We start from the raw sequence: 24,531 nt of genomic DNA on the forward strand, positions 1-24,531 counted from the left end.
ATCACATGTAAAGGGGCAGATTGTGTTTTTCCATGAGTTTTAACAATATAACTACAAAAATTAGGAAAGATTGATATGAGAAAGTATTAATCATCTTAAAAACAAAAATGAGGCAAAGAGTTCTGTTAGGGTCATTTCACTCATGGCAAATCCATGTTAACCAGAACTGTGCATTAAATCAATTCTTGCTCTTATCATGTGAACATGACTTTCCTTACCATGTGTGGAAAGGGATGACGCATGCAATAAACTGATTTACAAAACCAGCAGAACAGTTTCATAGCATGGTTTATACCACATTTATGTAAATATATGTATTTTTAAATATGGTCCTTACTTATGCTCTTTTAGTATGTGTACAGACAAGATCCAATAATGGAATATGGTGCTTTTAACCTCTAGTTCACTAGTTCAGGTCCAACCCAGGTTGGTAGTGTACAAAAGTCATTACCAACTAATGGCTCTTATTAGTGGTGGCTTAGGTGGCTTATTAGGCTCATATTACTGGTGGCTTAGGCCTGGTCTACATGCAGGTTTTGTACTTATAACTCAGTTAGGTGCGTGATTTTTTTTTTTTTACTGAAATAGATACAATGGCACAACTCAAAGTGTGGATGGATTAACACCAGTATAAATGTGCCTTAACCTGTATAGCTTATTCCTCTTCCCATACAGGAATAAACTAGACCCTATAAGCACATTTTATCCTGTATAACTGCATCCATAGACTTGGAGTGGGGATGGGGTTGTACTATACCTCTACAGTTAAAGTGATACATCTTTTGTAGGTAGACAAGGCAGATGAAATGAGATGACAGACTCAATTGTAAATGTGTCCATATCACAAAAACTATCTTCACAATTGGTACTAATTGACATTTGCAAGTATGTTGAGTTCCCACCCTGCTCTGAACAGGGTCTACACACAACTAGTTGACATTTATTCTCTTCCTGGGGTTTGGCTTTATTGATAAATCACAGAATTACAAACACTTCAGCCTCGGTGTTCTTCTCGTCAAACATTGCTGTTTTAAGGGTTTCCTTGCGGAGATCTCTCTGACCTACAGCCCAGTTCCTTTTACCCAAATTGCCACTCCTGCTTCCCTTATTATCCAGGGTGGAGTTAATGAGCTGTACCTGCCGCAGTCAGCATTTTCCTGGAGGATTCTAACACCTGCTGATGGGGTGGGGAAGCAGAAGAACCTGTCCATATGGTACAATGCCCTTATTTGTAGTTTTTTTAGAGAAGCCAATAATTGAATGGATATGGAGACTGTATATATCTTTTGAAATAGGCTAACTGGAATAAGTTTGAGACACATAACAGAAGATATGATGTGCATGGTCACTCTCTGTGTTGTACCTGTCTAAGAACTTGGTTATTGACATATGACCACAGTTTGAGGTCTATAAAGGGAACAACAGAGCTGTTTGAGTTGGTGTAGGAAAAGTTGAAAAAAAGTTCAATGCAGGTTGTAGAACCTTATTTTTATTTCTTTCCTCAAAGGATGTTGGGAATACAGAAACAGTGAATATGCAAATTATACCGAAAATGTATTTGACTTTGCCAGCTGGACTTTACTAAGACATGCAATGCATACCAGTCATTTCAAAGCTACCAGCTTCTAAATATTTTAAATTACATGTTAGCTTTAAATCTTTGTCTAAAACAGTTAATCACAGAACTGTAGCTGACAGAAAATATCAGTTAAAATTTTGATGCTGACATGAGACAACATGTTTTTATTTCAACTATAACAGATGGCATTTACACTCCAAACTAAGGCTCCATTATGCACAAATGTTAACATGGGAACATAGGAATTACACACTAGATCAAACCCGTGGTCTATCTGGTCCTGCATTCCATCCCCAACCATGAACCCCGAAGCATGAGGTTTAATGTCTCTTCCTCACTTTGTTAGCATTAATGGTTATAACTCTGGGTATTTTTAATATCCATATAAATATCCAATCTCTTTTTGGATCTTGCCAGGTTTTTGGCTTTAATGACATCCCATAACAATGAGTTCCACAACTTAATTATGCATTGAGTGAAAAAAGTATTTCCTTTTATTGGTTTTGACTTTACCACCTTTACATTTCATTGAATAGCCTCTTGTTCTTTTGTTATGAAACAGGGAAAAGCAAAGCTCCTGATCTCTATTCCATTCATTCTTTATATATACCATGTGCTCTCTTATTCACCTCCTTTCTAAGGAAACAATCCAGATTTTTCAATCTGTCTTCATTTGAAAGTTTTCCCATACCCCTAATCCTTTTACATTGCTCTTCTCCGAACCCCCTGTAATTCTGAAATGTTATATGTCGTTGACTATGTGTCTGTAACCCGTCACCCTTTTGGGAAGTAGGAACTGCCTCAACAACCTTCAAAATAAGTGACTGGAATGCAGGAGGAAAGGGCAGGCTTTGCTGAGGGCTGAAGTGTCAACAGCAAAAAAAGTCACTTCTCACTTCCATCCCTTTTGATTTAAATTAATAGCTGTCCAGTGGTACTTCTTTGCCTACATATTTAACCACACAGAAGAGGTCTGGTCCTTTGGCTTTCTGCTGATGCACATCAATAACATTAATAAAGCCTGTGTGCAAACAGAGGCGTAGGAGTAAGGAGCAGCCAGGGTGTGAACTAAAGGCACAAAAACTTGGCTGCATCTCCTGGTTGCATTTGTCATTAGAATCTGTGAAGTTCATTTCCTGTCCTGTCACCTGATCACTCTAAAACCTGAATATCCGTCTTGCAAGCCAACAATGATTTTTTTTAGGTGTGAGAGACCTGAGTAGCCTTTTATGTAACAGAAGCAGTTACATATTTTGAATCAAAACTAGTTGTCCATAAATATTCAAACACTGTGTATAGTATGTTCATTTTGGACCTAAATATTTTGCAAGTGAACTACATTTTATAGGGGGTGGGAGGGAGGAGGAATGTTCCTGCACGCATATGGTTTGTTTCAGGCCAAAACATTTTTTTCGATGACTGAGTTGTAAGCCTTTAAAAACAGGTTTACAATGGAAGTGCTCACAGGCTAACTGGATCTTGTTATAATGTCATACTCACAATATCCAATTCTCTTTTGTAGTCACACAGCTCAGTTATAACGCATCATGGCTAGTTCTGTGAGACATGCTGCTCTTCCAAACGTATTCAGGGAATACAGCACCACAACATCCTCTTGTGCGCACTTAGTAAAAAGAAATATGCAAGGCTGAGTAGTTCTGAACCATGTGGTGTGCCAGCTTGCTCCCTGTCCTGCCAATTGTATAAAAATTATTTGGCAATCAAGAACTGTCTCTTGTTGAAAGGGTGCTTGCTAGCTTGATGTGATGTTCCTTTGTGAAAGTTCATGCACAGGGCCGTACTTAGGCATACGCAGCATATGCGACTGCGTAGGGCACCTGAAAATTTGGGGCACCATTCCCCTCGCTGACTGCTGCTGGAATCCTCTCTTCTCTGGCCCCTCCCCTGCGCTGGGCCAGGAGGCTTCTGCCGGCTCCCAACCCTGCCCCCTCCCTCCCCCACTCCCCAACACACTGTAACACACTGGCTCTGTCTCTCACACACACACCTGTATTATTGTTGTTGTTATTACTGCTTGATACTTCCTGTCAAAATGCTCGTGATGAGCCAGGAGTGGCTAGGGACTGCAGGAGGGCCGTGGGCTCTGGCAAGATGCAGCCCCCATGTTACAGTGCGAAGCCTGCCTTGAGCCATTGCCGCAGTGTTTGCGGTGTACGAAGCTTGAAGCTCAGTGTGTGTCAGCAATGGGGAGGTTCCGGGAGTCCATGGGCGGGGTGGTGGCTGTGCCCCTTCAACACACTGGGGTCAGTGGCACCAGCTGGGGACCGCCTTCAGTGGAGCATCGGGGCACCAGTTTAATAATACTGTGTAGGGCCCAGAAATCCTAAGGATGGCCCTGGTCATGCAGCATGTTTAAATAAGTCTAAAATGTTCTCAGAATAGTTTTCTGTCTTGGGTAATAATTTCCAAACAAACATTTTTAACCACGTTCCAAGAACCACAACTTTTTTTCCTTCTAAGATCAAAGAATGATGTAGGGAAAAAAAATAAAAAACCTACCCTTTCACTCAGAGAATCTCAGACATCTTTTTATCTGGCAAACGGCAAACTAACTACAGTGCCAAACTCCTTCAGAATCGGAAACAATGCAATGTTCCTCCTAATTACGTACTTGGAAACAGAGGAATAAATCTCTTGGTGCTTGTAACCAAGGTGAAATACATGATCCCTTCCTTTCTCATGCATACATGTACATGCTTTTATGCTGTTTCTGGCTCTAAAAGGTTGTAAGACCCCAACAGGGTCTTAGTTTGATCTTGCAGCTTCTGGACCTGAGTATATATTCCCATCCTCCCATTTAGTGAATTTCACAAGTTAATCACTGGCTTATTTTTTTGCTTATACAGAAGGTGTTCACTGCAAATATGAAATGATATCTGTAAACCAGTTTAGCACTGGTAACTGAACGACCTCTTCTCATGAACTACTGCCGCTGCTCTGTAGGTGTCTTATCATGTGTTATACAGGAGGTTAGACTAGAAGATCACAATAGTCCCTCCTGGCCTTGGACTCTATGAAACTAGTCATCAGTTACTACCTGAGGAATTCAAAGTGCCCATAGTTACAATATTGTGTGTATGCAATTTAACTTCACTGCAGGATCAGGGCTTAAGCCCGATTCCACAAGATAAGCACATCCCTGACTTTCATTGTGTGAATAACCTCATTGACTTTGATGGCACTACTCCCCTTGGCTTTAAAGATACGATGCCCATCCCCAGCAGCCCCCGGGGCTGCATTGGCACTTGCAGCACCTCTCTGCAACAGGGCCAAATCCTGCAGTCCTCACTCAGGTTTCAGAGTAGCAGTCATGTTAGTCTGTATCCGCAAAAAGGAGGACTGGTGGCACCTTAGAGACTAACCAATTTGTTTGAGCATAAGCTTTCTTGAGCTACAGCTCACTTCATTGGATGCATCCGATGAAGTGAGCTGTAGCTCACGAAAGCTCATGCTCAAATAAATTGGTTAGTCTCTAAGGTGCCACAAGTACTCCTTTTCTTTTCACCTTACCTGATCACTCTCGTTACAGTGTGTATGGTAACGCCCATTGTTTCATGTTCTTTATGTATATAAATCTCCCCACTGTATTTTCCACTGAATGCATCTGAGGAAGTGAGCTGTAGCTCACGAAAGCTTATGCTCAAATAAATTGGTTAGTCTCTAAGGTGCCACAAGTACTCTTCTTTTAGTCCTCACTCCGTTTTCCCCAGGCAAAACAGGGGGACCAGATAGCAAGTATGAAATATCAGGGCACTTTTTTTCTTTTCTTGCAGGGGAGTAGAGGGAGGTATCCTTGCCTATATAACTCCAAACCCCTAACACAGGGGACGGTCCCGATAATAGCCCGAGGTCTGGCCGCCCTAACTCCCACTGACTGCAATAAGCAGCAGTACCCGCGATAAGGCAGGATCACACCCCACCCCGTGCGGGGTCGCCTCTGGCCCCGGTGTCCGTTTGACCCCCTGGGGCTCTGGGCTGCCACCGCCAGCGAGAGGCGGTCAGCACGGACCGTGCAGTGGGGACCCCGCCCCAGGGCGGGTGCAGGCAGCATCCTCCGGGGCACGGCTGCTGGCCTGGAGCGGGTCCCCCCCCCCGCCACCCACTCACTTTGCAGCGAGGCGACGCTCGCGGGCGGAGGAGGGGGAAGGGCGCCCCCCGCGCAGCGGCTAGGCTCCGAATGCTCAGCCGGCTGAGGACGTTACAAAGGACGTGCATCACACCCACGCCATGGCTTACGTCATCCCCCGCCTCCCCCACACCGCCCGCTCCACGTGCGCCTCCCATCCCCCCCTCCCCGTGCCGGGGATTCTCCAGTCCGGCCTGACGTCATTCCCATGCTGCATCGGTGCCGCCCCCTCCCCGGCCGCCATGTTGGGGGAGGGGGCGCGGTGCGGGCAGAGCGGAGCCGCCCCCGCCGGGCAGCAGCAGTAGCAGAGCCAGTTCCTGCGCCGCCGCCGAGCTCTATGGGCCGGCGGAGGGGACCCGCCGGCTCGGCAGCGCGCTGCCCTTGAGGCCGCAGAAGCAGTAGCCGCCGCCGCGGAGCCGGGACATGAGCAGCGGCTGCGAGCGGCGGCGGCTCCCCGGCTAGCGGGCGCGGGGACATGGTGCCGTTCGCCCCTCTGGAGGACGCGGAGGAGCCGGAGCCCTGCCACAAAATGGAGCTGTGCATGAGTGGCGGCGAGGTCAGTGCGGGGCTCGGCCGGGGGCGGGCGCCGCGCAGCAGGAATGGGGGCGCCCGGCGGGCACCTGCTGTCTCCGCCCCACTCCCACGCTTGGGGCTGGCTGCTGGGGCAGCGGGCCGGAGAGCGTAAAGCTTGGAGCCCCCGGAGACACTCAGCCCTTCCTTGTCTCTCATCTCCTGATCTGCCGCCGGGAGCCTACCTGACCCCCACCCTGAGACTGTCAGTCCGTATCAGCCCCCCCCCCCCGTGTCTGTCAGACCTCACCGGCCCCCCGATCCCGTGCTTGAGAGAGCCCACCTATCCCCCGTCCCGGTCCTGTCCCCTAGAGAGCTCACTTTCCCCCCACCAAGAGACTGTCCGCCCCCGTCTGCTCCCCCTGAGAGCCTCCCTGCCCTTCACTTCGAGATCCTGCTCTCCCTAGCCCAAGTCTGGCAACCCCCCAGCCCAAGTCTAGCAGTCCTCCCCCAGAATTCCTCTGCACGCTCTTCCTCCTCTAGTTCCCCTCAGAGCCCATGTGTGTCTCCACCCTTGAATCCTGCTGCCCCCAACTGCCACCTCTGGAGAGCCTGCTCATGCTTCACCCGGATGCTCTCCCAAAGAGCCCATGTGCCCCTTTCCCCTAGATCCTGCTGCCATCCCCTGAGAGCCCACCTGCCCCATCCTGATCTTGCTTTTCCCAGCTCCTGTTCCCCTAGATGTGGCTGTGACTCTCCTGAGAGCTCTGCTGTTCCTCACCCTTATTTTCCTGGCCCCCAAGAGACCACTTGCCCTTCACCCCAATTCTGCTGCCTGAAACAACCCAGCTAGGTCCCTCCTGTTACTCCAATCCTGCTGCCTCCAGCCACCCCCCCAGTGCCTACTATTCTTCATCTTCCTGCTGCCCCCAGTCAGACTGAATAGATCCTGCATACTCCTCATCCTGGCCATCCTTAGCCACCCCTAGATCCCAGCTACACAGTGAATTTGACCTCATATTTTGAGAGCCTACTCATCCTAAATTGCCCCTTCGGGCATCACCTGAACTGTGCATTCCTGAGGTCTCAAAGTGCCCATTAACCTGTCCATCCCAAAGAACTTGAGACTTCCCCCGACTCATCCCCTCAACTATTCCCCTGAGGCACCAGTCACTTCCTAAACCACCACCTTGAACTGTTCCCATCCCCTTCAGTTAGCTGCCACCTCCTTACACCCAGAGCCCTGTTTCTAGGCTCAGCAGGAGCTGACAGACCTCTTCTCTCATGGATTTATGCTACCTGTAACACGTGCAAAGTTATAGCAGTGTCAGCTTCTCTTTGGATGAATTAGTGGTCATTGAGTGTGAGATGTTAATTTGATGTGGTGCTGCGTTCTGTGTGTGTTTAACTTAACAATTGCCAAGCTATTAGGTTGTGGTGAAGAAAATGCTGTTTGGTATTGGACTTCCTATAAACAATCCTGGTAATTTAAACACTCTTGCTGCTGTTATAGTTTTGTTAGACATTTATTTGGGTTTTTCTGATTGCAAAATTTTACCAATTAGCCTGTATTTTTGTGCCTGCATACAGAGGCTACTACCACATTTCTCGTTAAATAAACATAGAATATCTGCCAATTAGTGATTTATAGGGAGAAGTCTGAGATGAAGCAAAGGTTTGGGAACTTAGCAGTCGCAGAGTAAAATCAAAAGCTCTTGCTAGAGGAGTTTAAATAGTGCTTAAGCCTTACAGTTTCCTTACTTCCTCTTAAACAGAGACCTAGGCAGAAGTGGAGCACCAAATGCGATTTAGCTGCACTGTGTAATTTTTATATATGTATTTAGTACTGTATTTATCTAGTAGTAACAGTTCAGTATTATTATTTTATGCACTTAAATGTAGAAATCAGAAGTGCACTGGAACCTGGGATTCCAGAGTTGTCAGGTAAGACAGTTGAACTGAATGATCACACGTATGTGTCTGAGGGATTGATTTACATGTTACACATATGGAAGATGTTTTCTAAGTAAAAGCTTCTAAAAACAGGTCTCACTCACTTCCTGTGGTACATTGGGCTGTACTTAGTGAGACAGTGCGTGCGTCCGTATGTACAAACATACATAAAGTATGCCTTGGATATTAAAGGTTTGGAGGGAATGAACTGTTCGTTATGAATTCATACAACTCTCTTAGATTTTTGGACGCACTGTAATTCCAGAACAGAAATTAGTATGCATGATGTTAAAACCAAATTGTGTTTGCCTAACAGTCTTTATTTTATATTCTCCTTTTATGTTTTAAATGCACAAAGGACATTTCCTTGCAGCTGCATTTTCATAAACTAAAAATGCAAATATTTACCATTTTGCAATATACTATTTTGTATTAATTGGATCACACACAGACAGTAGCATTTTTTGAGTTCCTTTTAGAAAGTCCCTGTTCACTCAGTAACTGGATTTAAACTGTAGTTTATTTTGAGTTAAATCTTTTTTATATTGGTGGGGTTTGATCCTCTACGTAAATGTGTAGAATTAACCTTAATTTGTAGTGCATCATGCCACTTCGTGTTTTTGATTTGGAGGGTCTAAAGTGACCATGGACTCTGTGGAGTTGCAAGGAGTTAATAGTGGTAGTTTTTCAATAACTTAGATTTTGCAGGGCAGGTCATTTACTCTAGTATCAGTGCTCCAGTCTGTTGGGTTAAATAGTTTAAGGTGACCATTCAGAAATTATCTTTGAGGATACGCTTGTTGGCTAAATGTATCCCATGTTTTAAGGTAGATAAATACATTTCCAGTGAAATGGCACTTATTTTTTGAACTGACAATTGAGGAGGGAAAATCAAATATTTATTATGGGAAGTACTGTTGTTTTAAGGCATAAAACCAACTTGTAAGGAGTTAGAAATAAGTTTTCCCTGTGGATAATTTATTCAGAGTTGCCCAGTTCAGTTTTTCTGCACTTATCCTCAAGCATCAGAGGCACTGGACTAAATGGACTCTGGTCTTATTTGGTGTGGTAATTCTTATGTTCCTGTGACAAAAATAAGAAGTCACTTAGTAATCACTGACACTGTTTCCTATAAACTGTCCTCTTCTAAATGAGTGAGTTAAGGATCTCTGTCAAGTAGTTAACGCTTCATATGTACGGCGAATGAAATATATTTTTACAACAGTCTGTATACACAAATGTTTTCATGTTATTAAATAGATGAAAACTAAGTTTTTGCTTATAAATATCTATGCAGTAATAACAGTATATTACATGGGAATTAGAAAGTGAAAGTGACCAGGACACTATTTAAAGTGACATGTTGGCCATGTCTTTTTTTTTTTAATAGTTCTACAAATGTAATCTGTCTCCCAAGATGAGAACATGAATGGAACTTTGAGAATTTGGCTTTGATCCTACAGTTGGATTTGTCTAGCCAAATCCGCATTGGAAATACTGGAGCTTCATGTGAGTGCAAGGATCTGCTTGTCCAGATACAATTGCAGAGTCAGAGCCATTCTCAGTTTGGTTCATGCCTTCCTCATTTGACTTTTTGGTTCACTTGAATTACATCTTATCCATTCATTTCAGTTGGCTCTACAGCCAATTTAGGAGCAATCTGAAGGAGAGGTTGTGCCCTGTATTTGTTTCTTTATGATGTATAAAATACCTGAAAGGTGGTATGACAGAGCTCTTTATATGTACATTGTGAGCTTTTTAAAGCTCTTATTGAAAGGGACTTGGTGTCAAATCTTTACCAAAACAAAAAGAAACTACTTTTTATCTACCTGGGTGTTCAGGAGCTTTACTTAAATGTGGAACAACATGTTAAATAAAAATAACTTACTCTTTCCTATCGAGTTTCACATATGTTTTCTTTGATGTACTGCTTTATTTGTCCATTGACTCTCCCTTGGAAACAGTTATCAAGGATGGAAATTACGTTAAACAAAAAAGTGGACATTTTTGTGAGGGGAGAGGTAGGACATCTTTCTAATCTTATTTATACACATTAAAGAAAGAAATAGGGCATAACTTCTTTTTCAGGTCACCTTTACAGTGTCTGTAGAATCTATGGCCACTTTGACTTTAAAGATAAGTCAAGTGAATTTCATCATTACTCATACCAAAAGATGCTTCTATTTTTGAAGGTTAATTAAACCTGTAGGATGTGTTTCATTGTGCTTTTGTGTGTTTCCATAGAGAAATAGTGTAAGATAATACTAGGAAATCTATTTCACTCTGCGTTTCTAGTTATCTTGTAAAGCATCATTAACAAATGTTTGACTTTCTCATATTGGAACAGACTAAGGCAAGTTTTGATTAAAATAATTCATTCAACAAAACCAGAAATCCTGTTGAGTATGAACCCCTCTGTTTAAGGGCTCATACCAAAACATACTTGGGTTATAAAGTTCCTGTAAGATTGGCAAGAAGTTAAAAGCATCTTCTAGTCAGCAAACATGGTTGTTGTTAAAAGTGGAAAACTTACTGCATTGTCTATTAGGTCAGGCAGTTTAAGCAAAATGAACATTGTACTTATGTACAATGAACAGATGTATTTAGAACGTCAAAGCTAATTGTAAAGAGAACAGTTTTATGTACAAATGCAAGAAGGCCTGCATATACCTACCAAAAGCTGTAACTCTCCAAGAAGTTGTGTGTGGTTGGGTCTTTTAGATGTGAAGTGTTTTTGAATAATTAGGTTATATTGAACAATTCACTGATTCTAGAGAAGCTAGCCAGATACACACAAGACAAGCAAATTCTGGCACTACTAAGAAGCATAAGTAAACTTGTTTGTTTACAACATATATTCAGTTTTCAAGGTCAATCTTTAAAAATGTCATTAAAATTAATAATTTACTTGTACTAATATTGCATTTTTGTGTTTTGATACTATTTCAGCATTCTTGCACTACTTTAGCATTTTCTTTTGAAGAGAGTAAGGGGGAATTGAAAATTTCTCTCTGTTTGGAAACATCACATGAATTAAGAAATGCAAAGAGCTACTTAAATTGGGTATTAATCAACCTTTAATCAACTAAAGATGGTAATATGCAAAATTAGAATTAGTGTTAGCTTCAAAATCCTATGTCTTTTAATTGAGTTTATTACATCTGTCAGTCTCTTCAGTTAGCATCTATTAGTTTTGTAAATTGTTTTGCCCATCCTGTAAGCTCTTTGAAGAATAGGTTTGTACATGGGAAAGCTATCTCTTCATTGGTTAAAATCCACAAGGAAATAAAATCAGAATAACAGTGACCAGAAATTAAATTATTCAACCATAAAAAAAGGGATATTTGCTTAGGGTAATGCCGTTAGTTTTGGAGAAGGCAAATATTGTTATGTATATGAGTTAAGCCTTCCTATTTTTGTTGTTGTGCCAAGTCTGTGCGTCTTTTTTATCCTGGTGCTTATTGTTGTATCAGTTTGAAACAAGTGTGCATCACTTTGATTTTGGCTGCTGTTTATAAGACATCCTTTTAAATTTGTTCTTTTCATATTTTGATAAATACTGACCCATGTAAAGACTGGTGTACACTATTGGCAGAGTATCTAGAAACTAGGCATACAACTGTTATGAATATTGGCAGTCTGGGATGGTGAATTAAGTATCTAAATTTGTGTTTGGCTGAAAGTTTACAAGACTTATAACCTGTTTTTGAAGATACAAGAATTGAGAGGCATAGTAGTAGTTTTATAACTTGTGAATTGATGTCAGTGCTCAGGCCCCACAATGATAGACAACTTTGTGAAAACTGACATAAATGAGAACAGGTTTTACAAAAATATCTAAGCACACAAATACTTTTAACAGTATCTGAAACCAGTGAATTAATGCTAGTTGTGGAACTACATACTATAATAATTGGTATTACTGTTTTTGTTTACTGCTTTAGAAGTTGGGGTAGCTTATCTTGGAATTGTTTGTTGTGGAGTATGAACCTCTGAAAAGACCAGCACTGGTCTTTTCAGTTAGATTACTTGAAGTAGTCCACCAGGATAGCTTGCAAGAAACTTTGCTGCAGCTCTAGCTGAGGGAATATCATTATATGCTAGTTAACACAGTTGTCATCTGGGATATGAACTAATTTACATATTTAGACCTCTTCATTAAGTTAAGGAACAAGTTTAAATACATCCCCATCAACTTTAAATCTTACCTATTTCATTGTCCATCCTCTGTCTTTCAATAACCTCAGTAAACACAATCATCCTGGTGCTATTCTAGCTCTTTTCTGAATTTCCTTTATGGACCACAGTTTCCTTCCATACACTAAATACTGTTCTATAAACTGTCTTTCTATCATAGAATGGACAAAGAATTTTTCAATTTAAATTTAGCCAATTTTGAGGATGGAATGAATTTTACCAGTAAACTTAGTTCATTTTGACTAAGGATACTTGTTAAATTCATTCTGTCCTTGAAATTGACTAGCAAAGGCGATTTTATTATATTAAAGACTTTGTAGACATTTATCTTTAAAAACAAAATTAAAATAACAGTTTGAGTGCATTTTTCACATCCATGCCTTCTGTGAAATCATGATTTATGCAGGGCCCTCGCTATATCTGATATGGGACACATTTACAGTGCAGCTGCCCCAATCTAGTTAAAGCTTATAGTGTGGAAGGAGCCTTACTATGTCCTTACAGCTGGTGAAATCCTTGGTTTTGGGCTATTCAGGGATTTAATGCAGTTGTGGGGCCTGGTGAGATCCCATCCATCCTTCATACAGTTGAACTAGATCAGGGACCAAACATTTTGTAACTTGCCCCAATAACTTAGTTATATGTATCGTATACAAAGGACTTAAAAAATGTTAACATCTTTTAGCTACATAGACTGCTGTGAGCTACACAGACCAAATCTTCCCTACCTACCTAAAGTAAACATATGGTCTTCATTACTGTAGTATTGAACATCTCAATCTTTAATGTAGTTATCCTCTTGATACGCCATGAGTGGAGGTGGTAATATCCCCATTTTTATGGATAGAGACTGAAGCAGAGAGAGACTAAGTGACTTGCTCAGGGTTACACAGCCCTGGTGGAGCAGAAGATTTAACCAGAGTCCCAGGTTCGTGTCCTAGCTAGTAGACCATCCTCCTTCTTGTCTCATCTGTCCTTCCAGGTATTGCAGAGGTTCTATTCAAGACTCATAGTTCCATGTATAGTGACCCTAATAACCTCCATAATTCATTTCCTCATTTGTTCACTTACTGTTAGAGCTGGTTAGGAATTTTTTTAATGTGTTTTTCTTGGTGGAAAGTATTGATTTTTTTTTTAAACAAATCTTTTCTTGGAAATGTATTGGTTTCAACAAAACAATTGGAAGAGGGTGGGAGGGAGACACAGAAATATCCCACAATAGCTAGTAGCCCAGTGAATGATTGACTTGAACCTGGGTCTTCCACATCTCGGATGAGTGCAATAACCACAGTTACAGTTGTTCCACTTTGGCCCAATGAATATTTAACTATTCATACAAAGAAAGGATTTTATAGTCGGTGGTTAGCCAGAACAGCACTTGAACAAAGGTCTCCCATATCTTATGTGAATGCCGCAGTCATTGGGCTGATGTTTGTTCTGGGGTGCCTCTGGTTTTTTTTGCTAAAATTTTTTGAAAGGTCTGTTTTTGTTCCACATTAGAATGAAAACAAATGTCAAAATCTCAATATTTTGTAAAATGGAATTCCTGCTTTACATCCAGACCTACTTAACAGTGTCAGGTGAGACTTATACCTACATCCCCTTCTGGAAGCATGCAAAACCTGTACTATAAGATAGCTAACATATGCAACTCAGGTGATCGGATACCACAATGATGACATTTCAGTCGGGTACAGATACAGTTGATGCATCTTTTATAGTAAGAGCAAGTCACTGTAATCAAAAAGGAAACAATTGCTGCTGAAAGAAACTTCTAGGTAGTGGGGGAGGGGGAGGTCTCTGCCTGTGCACAGAAATGTGGAATTTCCCAAACAAATCTCAGGAACTTAATTAGCAAGATTGTTGTCCTTTGAATCTCACTAATGTGGCAAGTTCTGCACAGGCTTTATTTAAAAAGAAAGAATACTTTTTTTTTGAAAAACCTTTTCAAAATAACTGACATTTCAGTAGACACATTTTATTTAAAACATTAATGTGGGTTTGTAAAAATCCTATCCCTTTTGCAGAATAAAGGACTGGCTCATCCTGTGTCCCTTTGAAAGAATGTTAGGGAAGCTGTAAATCTTAAGTAATATAGTTGCAGTCACTTAGCATGGTCAGGAGTATTATAAGAGTGAAGACCATCTTCATGGAAGCATAGTATTTAGCAGAAACTTTTACGTAATCTAAATGCAATGTTTTTACCTGTTGCTGCAAACTTATGAGCTCTCCTTTATATGTGGTGGTTTTACCTTGTTGACTGTAGATCTTATTCCTGCACCCCGGTGGTATTGCATGTATAAAATGCCCACTTCTGCTGTTTTGATTTTTCTTTTATTCTTTAATTCTGTTGGAAAGACAAAATGAAGAATTTTAAGTAGAGGGGTAATCCAACCAGTTTTTGACCTTTGAGAATTGGATTCTCTCATGGTTTGGAATTGTTGTCAACCTGTTGGAATGCTCCACTTCTGTTCTTCTCTTCTTCTAGCTAAAACCTCCAGGCACATTAAAGCAAAAAAACTCACTAAACAAGCTGAGACATTTAAGTAGTGTTAGAACTACTGTGGCTATCTTTTTTTTTTTTTTTTTTAAGGGGCCTCTGATGACATGGAAAGTTTCTCTTGTTGGAGGAGTTATGGAACTCAGGCTGTTGTACAATGTGATATTTTACTGTAGTAGACATATTTCAGCCTGTTGACTAAATCCTACGTAGCCAAAAGGCTTGATTTTAAAGGAAATAAAAAAAAAATTAATGTATTCTCCCAAATTAATACAGTGCACTCCCAACCAGTCACGGGATCCACTGAAGCTGTAGCAATGTATTTAAATTAGAAAGCAAATTACACTTTAACTTCATGTAGACAGGCAGTTTGGCATTGAAAGGTTGGTTGGACCTTCAAAGCTGTTCATCTGAAAAAGTAAGTTTTCACCATTAGTATTGTCTTGGCTTATAGGATATGATTTTAGTCTTGTCTTTTTTTGTATGCAGAGGTTTCTTTTAATCTGTACTAACCAGCAACCTAGAGCACCTTTTAAAATGTATACAGTTCGCTGAAAAGTACTGCTGCAGTTAGCTTTTGTGTTGATGGTTTAATATTTTCAGCCTTTTAATAATTACAACGAAGTTAAATACTGAAGGGCTGAGTGATTCCACTGTCTCTCATTCTGATGGCACTTGTTGGTTCTCACTAGCTACGTTGTTTCCTTTCACAAGTTGCCTGTGAAAGGATTAGCCTATATTTTCTAGTTCACATATTTATTTCTTTTCTGAAGATAAATGCACCCAAGGATCTAGATGTTCTAAATTTAGTTTTGTGCCCCCCTAAATAGATACATATTATTTACTTGATGGGCTAGAATAATTCCTTTATCCTTTGCATACAACAATCAGAAACTTTATTAAAAATAGCTGAATATATCTCCGTGGATAAGCCATTTGCCAGTAATAACTTCTACTGAAAAAAGTAATCTGAAACGCCAGAATTCAAGTTAGTATTTTTTTGTGTTTCTTTACGGGTGGGAGTTAGGCTTGATATTTTATTTAGTATTTGCTGTATAACATTTTAGGTAAGGTAATGGATAATGTTGAATATTAAACCTTTGCTGAATACAAGTAATTCTACAGAATATTAAAAAGCTAGTGACTCACTTTATCATAATTTTGACTTTTTGTAGGTCAATAGCACGAAGTTTGTGCCCTTGTTTAAAACTCCTTGGATTGTGTCTTGCAGTCCATGAGTTTATCTGAGGATTTGTTTGAGGGATGGTGGTTATAATTCACAAGTGGATAAACAGTGTTCATTCTCCAGAGTTGTTGTTATGGCAATTTTCATGAACACTAAATGTACTTAAAAGTAAAATAATAATAATAATGAAAAAACCCGATAAGTCTAGTAAATCTCAAGTGGTGGAGTGCATAAGAGAGAAGTTGTACTTTGCGCACATGTTCGTGCGCATGCACAGCTCCAGGTAGCATGTTAACTTCCCCTCGGAAGTTTCTCACTTAAGACTTTTTGTGTACAGTTCAGTAGCAAGCTGTTTTAAAAAGTGTTTTGGAAGCATCCAGAACCTTCAGGTAGTGGCATAGGGATCTGCAGTCTTGAGGAAAGGGAGTTTGTTCATATTGTTAGGAAGAGGGGGCAGAACTGGCTAGCATCTGATTAACCAGCGGTCAGATTAAGAGATACTTGTTTAATGTGAAAAAATCAACTAACTCGGATAAAAAAGATATATAAAATAAAAACACTAGGAAGAGACCGAAGTTAGCCGAAACCTCAACTTTTGCTATGAACAGCATCTTGAGTACATTTAAAAAAAAAAAAAAAGAATACTTCCACTTTTTTCTGGGTTGCATTTTGCTAACCAGATTTCAGATTTAGTTTGCATCAGATTTCACTACTTCAAGAATTAAACCTCTCCTAAAAATCACATGCAACAGTGAAGGAAGAGATGTATTGGTAAACATCCTATTCTTTCTCTTGATATTTTAGATAGGCCAAAAAGAGTAGGTAAAATTTAAAATCTGGCTTGTATTTAGCTGTGTAACCTAGTGTATTGCCTGAATTTTCATTTCCAGAAATAAAAAATATTAGTTCACTAATATGTTTCTCATAATTTATATTATTTAACATTTTCCTGAGTGATGTGTGTGCCACATGAGGGTGGAGATATTGTGATAATTACTAATGTTTTGAATTGCATGGTAATTGCTATATCAAAATGAATAATTGGCCTCACCCTTTTCACCAGGTTTTTCCAGTTTTTAAATTAATACATTGCATGTTGAAGCAGGGCATATCCTTTTATTTTTGTGTTAAGTTTCAACTGTTAAGCCAAATTTAGTGTTTGTTAGTGAGGAGGAAAAGTTTAACTACAGGACATCTACATTACTAATTTTATAAATTACATGTTTTAGTATGTTGGCTTACTGTACTTCTAGTTGGTTGAGAAGCTGAGAAAGGAAGATTTGTTACAGGTGGGGTAGTGTTTTAATTAAACTAGTTTCATTTCTTCCAAATTGTTGGTATTAAATCTACACAATATTACTCCTATTTTTCCTTTTCTTTTTACATACCAGCCGTTTTAAAATGATCTGTTCACAGACAAGTTTCCTTCTCTGTGGCATCTATAATTCTTTGTTCCTAATTTTTTAAAAATCCTGTAGACCTCAATTCCTCCATTAGAAATGGTAGTACGTCACAAAGTTTGAGAATTACTCAGTTTGCCAAGGTAGAATTATCTAGATCAGTGGTTCTCAAACTAGGGGTGCTGCTTGTTTAGGGAAAGCCCCTGGCAGGCCGGGCCGGTTTGTTTACCTGCCGTGTCTGCAGGTTTGGCTGATCGTGGCTCCCACTGGCCGCGGTTCGCTGCTCCAGGCCAATGGGGGCTGTGGGAAGCGGCGTGGGCCGAAGGATGTGCTGGCTGCTCTTCCTGCAGCCCTCATTGGCCTGGAGCAGTGAACCGTGGCTGGTAAACAAACTGGCCCGGCCCGCCAGGAGCTTTCCCTGAACAAGCGGTGCCCCTAGTTTGAGAACCACTGATTTAGATCCATTGAATAATGGCGAGTATAAAAATTTTCAAAATTATTTTAAGGACATATAGTTATGGAATCTCAAATTATTTTCCAAAATATTCTAGTACACAAAGAATTTATACTTGATTTTAACTTCTTGATAAATATTTCCATGTTTTCTTCGATAAATCTAAGACCTGTTCATAATCTTTCCTTCTTAAACTCTAAATTAGCTCACTGGCAAACTACAGTTTCTTAAACTGTGTGGCAGACATTTCCTAGCAAGAGTGGGGAAGGCACTGTACGCAATGTCTGACATAAGTGTTGTGCACAGCTTCTATTTTTAATTAATCCCTAGTCAATCAACACAACGTAGCAAAATTTACAAAGCAATTTGTTAAATGAATAAGCAGCTGTCTCTTTGTAGTCTGACCTGGTTCAAAATTGCAGTTGTCAATCCAAAAGGAAACCCAACTTTCATTTTTGCTTGCTTTATAATATTAATCAGATTAGCAATGAAAGTATTTCTGTTGGAATTGGGTTGTAATGCTATTCTAACTTACTCCTGTCTCTCTCACGTAGCTGCTGCTGATTAATCTTTTTTCCCTTCTAGCTGAATGGTCTTAAAATGGTGGATGAACCCATGGAAGAAGGAGAACCATATTCTTACAATGTAAGTACGTTTTGATGAATATAGTATTGGATGCTTATTGCTTGCATAGAGCCGTGGGGAAGTCCTTTTAAAAGATTTACCCACTGTAGTAGTTGTGCACCGTGGTTTGAGCCACAAAGCAAGCAGTATAAACAATTGGAGATGACTGAATGAGGCTGCCTTCCAGTTGGAAAGGGGCTGGGTTTTGACCTGGCCTCCTAATCTTTCATTTCCTTGGGATGATCTCAACTGTTGATTTTACAGTAGATATATAATAGAGCAAAGAGATTAATTCCGGTTTTCTTATTCCAAAGAAAAAAGCAGGCCTGTACCCCATTTTTGACCTTTTTGAAAACTGACTAAGCATCTCAGGAAGATGATGATTCATGTTTTGTTTTTTTTGTTTTTTTTCTGGAAAATGTTCCCTTCTCCAGATTATCAGATTGGTTTATGGCCCTCAGTTTCAGCATAGCTTCTTCCAGGTTTTCTCCTGATCAAGGCATGAAAGTATACATCTTGCTCCCAAATATTGATCAGAAGTATGCCTAGGATGTGTATCAGATTTAAACTGGGCAACGACCATTTCCATTTTATGATGTTATATCTTGTGCTGCCTGCACTCCACAAAGTTGTTCACTTAATATCTGATGATGGTGACTGATCATTCTTATCCTCATAAGTAACACATAACCTTGCCAAGATGACTGGCTCATAAAATCTCCATTTAAGTCGAGGTATAATGCTCCCTTTTCAATTCTTTGGGGTTGAGAAGAAGGTAGAAAAGTCCTGTACTGAGCTTGACTCTACTGTTGATATTTATAGGTGCAATTCTGAAAGATATCTGGCGTGAATCTTTTGGCCACAAGCCTGCAAGCTACATATCTGATGTTTTATTTCAAAGCAAGCATCTGAAGTTCAGTAAATGTTTTTCTTATTGGGGACAGGGCTCATTTGCAATTATGTCTCTACACTTCATTGCTTCTCAAGGTTCAGAGGAAAGGCTCTTTCTATAAAATGGGTTCCTTAAAGGAGTCTCAAGTTGGGTGCCCAAAAATTAAGTCTATCATTTTAAAAAATCGTGGCCTGTTTCTTTTTATTGGGCTGTTTGGATCCTGGGCTGCTAACTAGGAATTCTTAAATTTTCTGTGAATCTTCCAAGACCCACTTAATTTAAATATTTTGATTGATCTAGCCCAGATTATTTAGTCAATTTAGTTTGATTTGAAAGGGAGAAAACTTGTCAAGCTTCAGGGCATGAGCTACTCACGGGCAAGGATTAGGAAAGAACTTTTTCTTGCTCTATACTACATTAAATGAGAGATTAAATGCTTTTATGAAGTGGTTTTCAATGCCCTCTGAAGCTTCAGGTGCTAGAACAGGGATACTGAATTTGTGTGGATTGTTTGAGAGACAAAGTGGGTGAAGTGTAATACCTTTTATTGGACCAGATTTTGTTGGTGACAGATTGTTTGGTCAGCTATGGCAGATCTTGTGTTGGGTGACAGGGCTTAATGCATTACTATTTTGACTTTGAAAACGTCAGTCACCCTTTTTACTGTAGTTGTTTTGGTAGTTTGACTGTACATCTTCTGAAGTGTCTATCACTCCCATAAGATAAATACTAAGTTGTGTAACCTGCCTATTGAAAACAAAGATATAGTCATTTTGACCTTTCTGTGAAGATGGCCTTTTTAGAAATACTGTACCAAAGACAGATCCTGTCCAATGTTTTGTCAAGTTACATCCCCAAAACATGTTGAATATTGGTACTTTCCGTGCAGAATCAATCTCAAACTAAGGTTTCAGAGTAATCTCAAACTAAGTAATTCTCCACAGTAAAAAGCCTAAATTTATAATGGGAAAAGTAGTTTCTCAGCAAATATGATATCCATAGCCTCTGGATGGGCCCCTGGAGAAGAGGTGTCAAATAGACCTTATATGTAATAATAGCCAGTATGTGTGCTACTACATTACTACCAAAATATCTGAGTCTTCTTTAAGTGGTGTAGATTGTAAGCCTGGGGCAGCAACTCTTATTTTGTTTGTACATCTTCCAGCACAATGGAATAAACAGACTCCAATTTGGTAGAAATCTGTTCCACATGGTAAACGGAGATGAGCAGTAGGTTGTGTCAAAGCCCTTTGCTTTACCTGAACTAAAGGAATCTCTCAGAGCTTGCTTGATCCGATTGTGAAGCGCTTGGAGCCACCCTCCCCTCATGCTGTAAATAAATTATTGAGCAACAAGCCAAAACTGATAGTGATATTGCTGTAGGTGCTGGATTACCTCCACTTTAAGCAGCTGAAACTAACTACCTCTTATGTAAGCAAGCAAGTCAGTGAGGCTTGGCACATGCTAAGCCCTGAAATGGATGTTGTTGCCCAGGCAGCAAAGCACAAAACCACTTAACCAGATTTATAATCGAGGGAGACTAGACTAGAAATAAAATAGAAACGGGTTAATATATTTTCAGTGTTCAACCTGAATGAACGTAAAGAGGAATAGTGTAAAATAAATTAGCATTTAGAAATTTTCAGTTTTAATTATATCAGATTTGTTGGGGAAACTTGTAATCTGAGAGTGACCCTTTGCGGATAAATATTAAAATTTAAAGTTTATGATCAGGGTCAGATTATGTGGAATTATACTTGTGGTGAAATGTATTTGCAAAGGGCAAGTTACTGGGCACAAGCCAGAGTGTGAATCTATAGTGCATTGTCTTGCTGCAAACTAACTTGCCGAAGCTACTCCCAAAAGTCAGAGTGCACTACAGAACTTCTAGTGCCTGATAGGAGCATCTGCACAGCAATTAGTGTGTTGTAGATTCACACCTTGGCTTGCCATGCACTGACTGTGTAGACATGCCTATAGCAAATACACTGCAAATGTACCACACTTTGGTAGTTGCTTCACCTAATTGAAATTTATAAAAGTAGCATTGGAAATTGTTAATTTTTTTTATGCACCAAAAAGTAAAACCGAGCATCATTTTTTTAATCTATTCATTCTTTGACACGGGTGTTGCAGAGGTCTCTGCATGTCCAGCAAGGGTGCCAAGTTGCAACTCTCTAATAGTAGAGAATACTAAATATAAAATAAGCTGCTTTTTAAAATAAATATTTTACCTTTATAAAGCATCCTTTATAATTGACTTCTTCTTTATTTTAATTGACATTAGCATGAAAAACAAATTTTTCTCCTGAGTTCCCCGTTTAATAACTGTCAGTTTCCACAGCAACCAATTGTGATGTCAGAGGATAATGATTCAAGGTGGGTGATAAACATAAGAGCAGATGAACTTTTAAGAAATTTGTTTTCATGCAAATGTTCTAAGTATTAAGGAACAAAAATGAAGACAGTGATGTTGAAATAGAAAGGCTTCTAAGTAAAATGTTTCTCTGTCTTAATGTGAAGCATCAACAGCTATTTAAGATTTTATTAGGCAGTTAAATGTATAACTAAAGAAATTCTTGCTGTCACCAGGCAACTTGAATTCTGCTAGTATTTCTTTCCTGCCTTTTCTTTAAAGCAAAACTTATGCTATGTCTGTACTAGCACTTTTGTTGGTGTAACTTATGTTGCTCAGGGATGTGAAAAAATACCCTTCTGAGCGACATAATTACACTGATAGAAGTGCTGGTGTGGATGGTGTTATGTCGGCGGGAGACGCTTTCCTACTGACATAGCTACTGCTGCTCATTGGAGGTGGTTTAATTATGTAGATGGGAGAGCTGTCTCCTGTAGGCATAGAGTGGCTACATGAGTGATCTTGCAGCGTCACAGCTGCATCAGTGCAGCGTCACAGCTGCATCAGTGCAGCGTCACAGCTGCATCAGTGCAGCGTCACAGCTGCATCAGTGCAGCGTCACAGCTGCATCAGTGCAGCGTCACAGCTGCATCAGTGCAGCGTCACAGCTGCATCAGTGCAGCGTCACAGCTGCATCAGTGCAGCGTCACAGCTGCATCAGTGCAGCGTCACAGCTGCATCAGTGCAGCGTCACAGCTGCATCAGTGCAGCGTCACAGCTGCATCAGTGCAGCGTCACAGCTGCATCAGTGCAGCGTCACAGCTGCATCAGTGCAGCGTCACAGCTGCATCAGTGCAGCGTCACAGCTGCATCAGTGCAGCGTCACAGCTGCATCAGTGCAGCGTCACAGCTGCATCAGTGCAGCGTCACAGCTGCATCAGTGCAGCGTCACAGCTGCATCAGTGCAGCGTCACAGCTGCATCAGTGCAGCGTCACAGCTGCATCAGTGCAGCGTCACAGCTGCATCAGTGCAGCGTCACAGCTGCATCAGTGCAGCGTCACAGCTGCATCAGTGCAGCGTCACAGCTGCATCAGTGCAGCGTCACAGCTGCATCAGTGCAGCGTCACAGCTGCATCAGTGCAGCGTCACAGCTGCATCAGTGCAGCGTCACAGCTGCATCAGTGCAGCGTCACAGCTGCATCAGTGCAGCGTCACAGCTGCATCAGTGCAGCGTCACAGCTGCATCAGTGCAGCGTCACAGCTGCATCAGTGCAGCGTCACAGCTGCATCAGTGCAGCGTCACAGCTGCATCAGTGCAGCGTCACAGCTGCATCAGTGCAGCGTCACAGCTGCATCAGTGCAGCGTCACAGCTGCATCAGTGCAGCGTCACAGCTGCATCAGTGCAGCGTCACAGCTGCATCAGTGCAGCGTCACAGCTGCATCAGTGCAGCGTCACAGCTGCATCAGTGCAGCGTCACAGCTGCATCAGTGCAGCGTCACAGCTGCATCAGTGCAGCGTCACAGCTGCATCAGTGCAGCGTCACAGCTGCATCAGTGCAGCGTCACAGCTGCATCAGTGCAGCGTCACAGCTGCATCAGTGCAGCGTCACAGCTGCATCAGTGCAGCGTCACAGCTGCATCAGTGCAGCGTCACAGCTGCATCAGTGCAGCGTCACAGCTGCATCAGTGCAGCGTCACAGCTGCATCAGTGCAGCGTCACAGCTGCATCAGTGCAGCGTCACAGCTGCATCAGTGCAGCGTCACAGCTGCATCAGTGCAGCGTCACAGCTGCATCAGTGCAGCGTCACAGCTGCATCAGTGCAGCGTCACAGCTGCATCAGTGCAGCGTCACAGCTGCATCAGTGCAGCGTCACAGCTGCATCAGTGCAGCGTCACAGCTGCATCAGTGCAGCGTCACAGCTGCATCAGTGCAGCGTCACAGCTGCATCAGTGCAGCGTCACAGCTGCATCAGTGCAGCGTCACAGCTGCATCAGTGCAGCGTCACAGCTGCATCAGTGCAGCGTCACAGCTGCATCAGTGCAGCGTCACAGCTGCATCAGTGCAGCGTCACAGCTGCATCAGTGCAGCGTCACAGCTGCATCAGTGCAGCGTCACAGCTGCATCAGTGCAGCGTCACAGCTGCATCAGTGCAGCGTCACAGCTGCATCAGTGCAGCGTCACAGCTGCATCAGTGCAGCGTCACAGCTGCATCAGTGCAGCGTCACAGCTGCATCAGTGCAGCGTCACAGCTGCATCAGTGCAGCGTCACAGCTGCATCAGTGCAGCGTCACAGCTGCATCAGTGCAGCGTCACAGCTGCATCAGTGCAGCGTCACAGCTGCATCAGTGCAGCGTCACAGCTGCATCAGTGCAGCGTCACAGCTGCATCAGTGCAGCGTCACAGCTGCATCAGTGCAGCGTCACAGCTGCATCAGTGCAGCGTCACAGCTGCATCAGTGCAGCGTCACAGCTGCATCAGTGCAGCGTCACAGCTGCATCAGTGCAGCGTCACAGCTGCATCAGTGCAGCTGTGCTGCTGTAAGCTTGCTAATGTAGACATAGCCTTAAATTCCTAATATGTGTAGAATGAAAACCAGTTGGAAAGGCGATTTTGGTTCTTGTATTGGATGGACTGGGGCTTGGATGTTAGAACTTGTCTACATTAGGGATTTTTGCACCAGTGTGGTTCAGCTGCTGTTTCCTTATGCTGATGGAGAGAGCCATACTTCTT

General features: G+C 41.6%; 1 protein-coding gene and 1 long non-coding RNA gene across 4 annotated transcripts in view; one reads left to right on the forward strand and one right to left on the reverse strand.

Annotated features, from left to right (window-relative positions):
• LOC311526515 overlaps positions 1–14,887 on the reverse strand; it is a 41,969-nt gene extending 27,082 nt beyond the window's left edge. Inside the window, exons 1-2 of the long non-coding RNA XR_014713039.1 lie at positions 14,836–14,887; positions 14,592–14,733 (exon numbers count right to left, since the gene is read on the reverse strand). This is a non-coding gene — a long non-coding RNA (uncharacterized lncRNA). The remainder of the gene's footprint in view (positions 1–14,591; positions 14,734–14,835) is intronic.
• Positions 5,976–24,531, forward strand: part of RPS6KA6 (ribosomal protein S6 kinase A6) — an 80,582-nt gene continuing 62,026 nt past the window's right edge. The window contains exons 1-2 of one of the 3 annotated variants that reach the window (XM_084639649.1): positions 5,976–6,282; positions 18,512–18,571. In XM_084639649.1, the coding sequence (XP_084495775.1) occupies positions 6,202–6,282; positions 18,512–18,571 (141 nt within the window). In that variant the 5' untranslated portion in view covers positions 5,976–6,201. Of the gene's footprint in view, positions 6,283–13,910; positions 13,967–15,267; positions 15,305–18,511; positions 18,572–24,531 lie in introns of those variants that run through there. The other 2 variants (XM_084639651.1, XM_084639650.1) reach the window with 2 other exon arrangements.

Source organism: Lepidochelys olivacea, assembly GCF_965140295.1.
Source record: "Lepidochelys olivacea isolate rLepOli2 genome assembly, chromosome: 9".
Lineage (NCBI taxonomy): Eukaryota > Metazoa > Chordata > Testudines > Cheloniidae > Lepidochelys > Lepidochelys olivacea.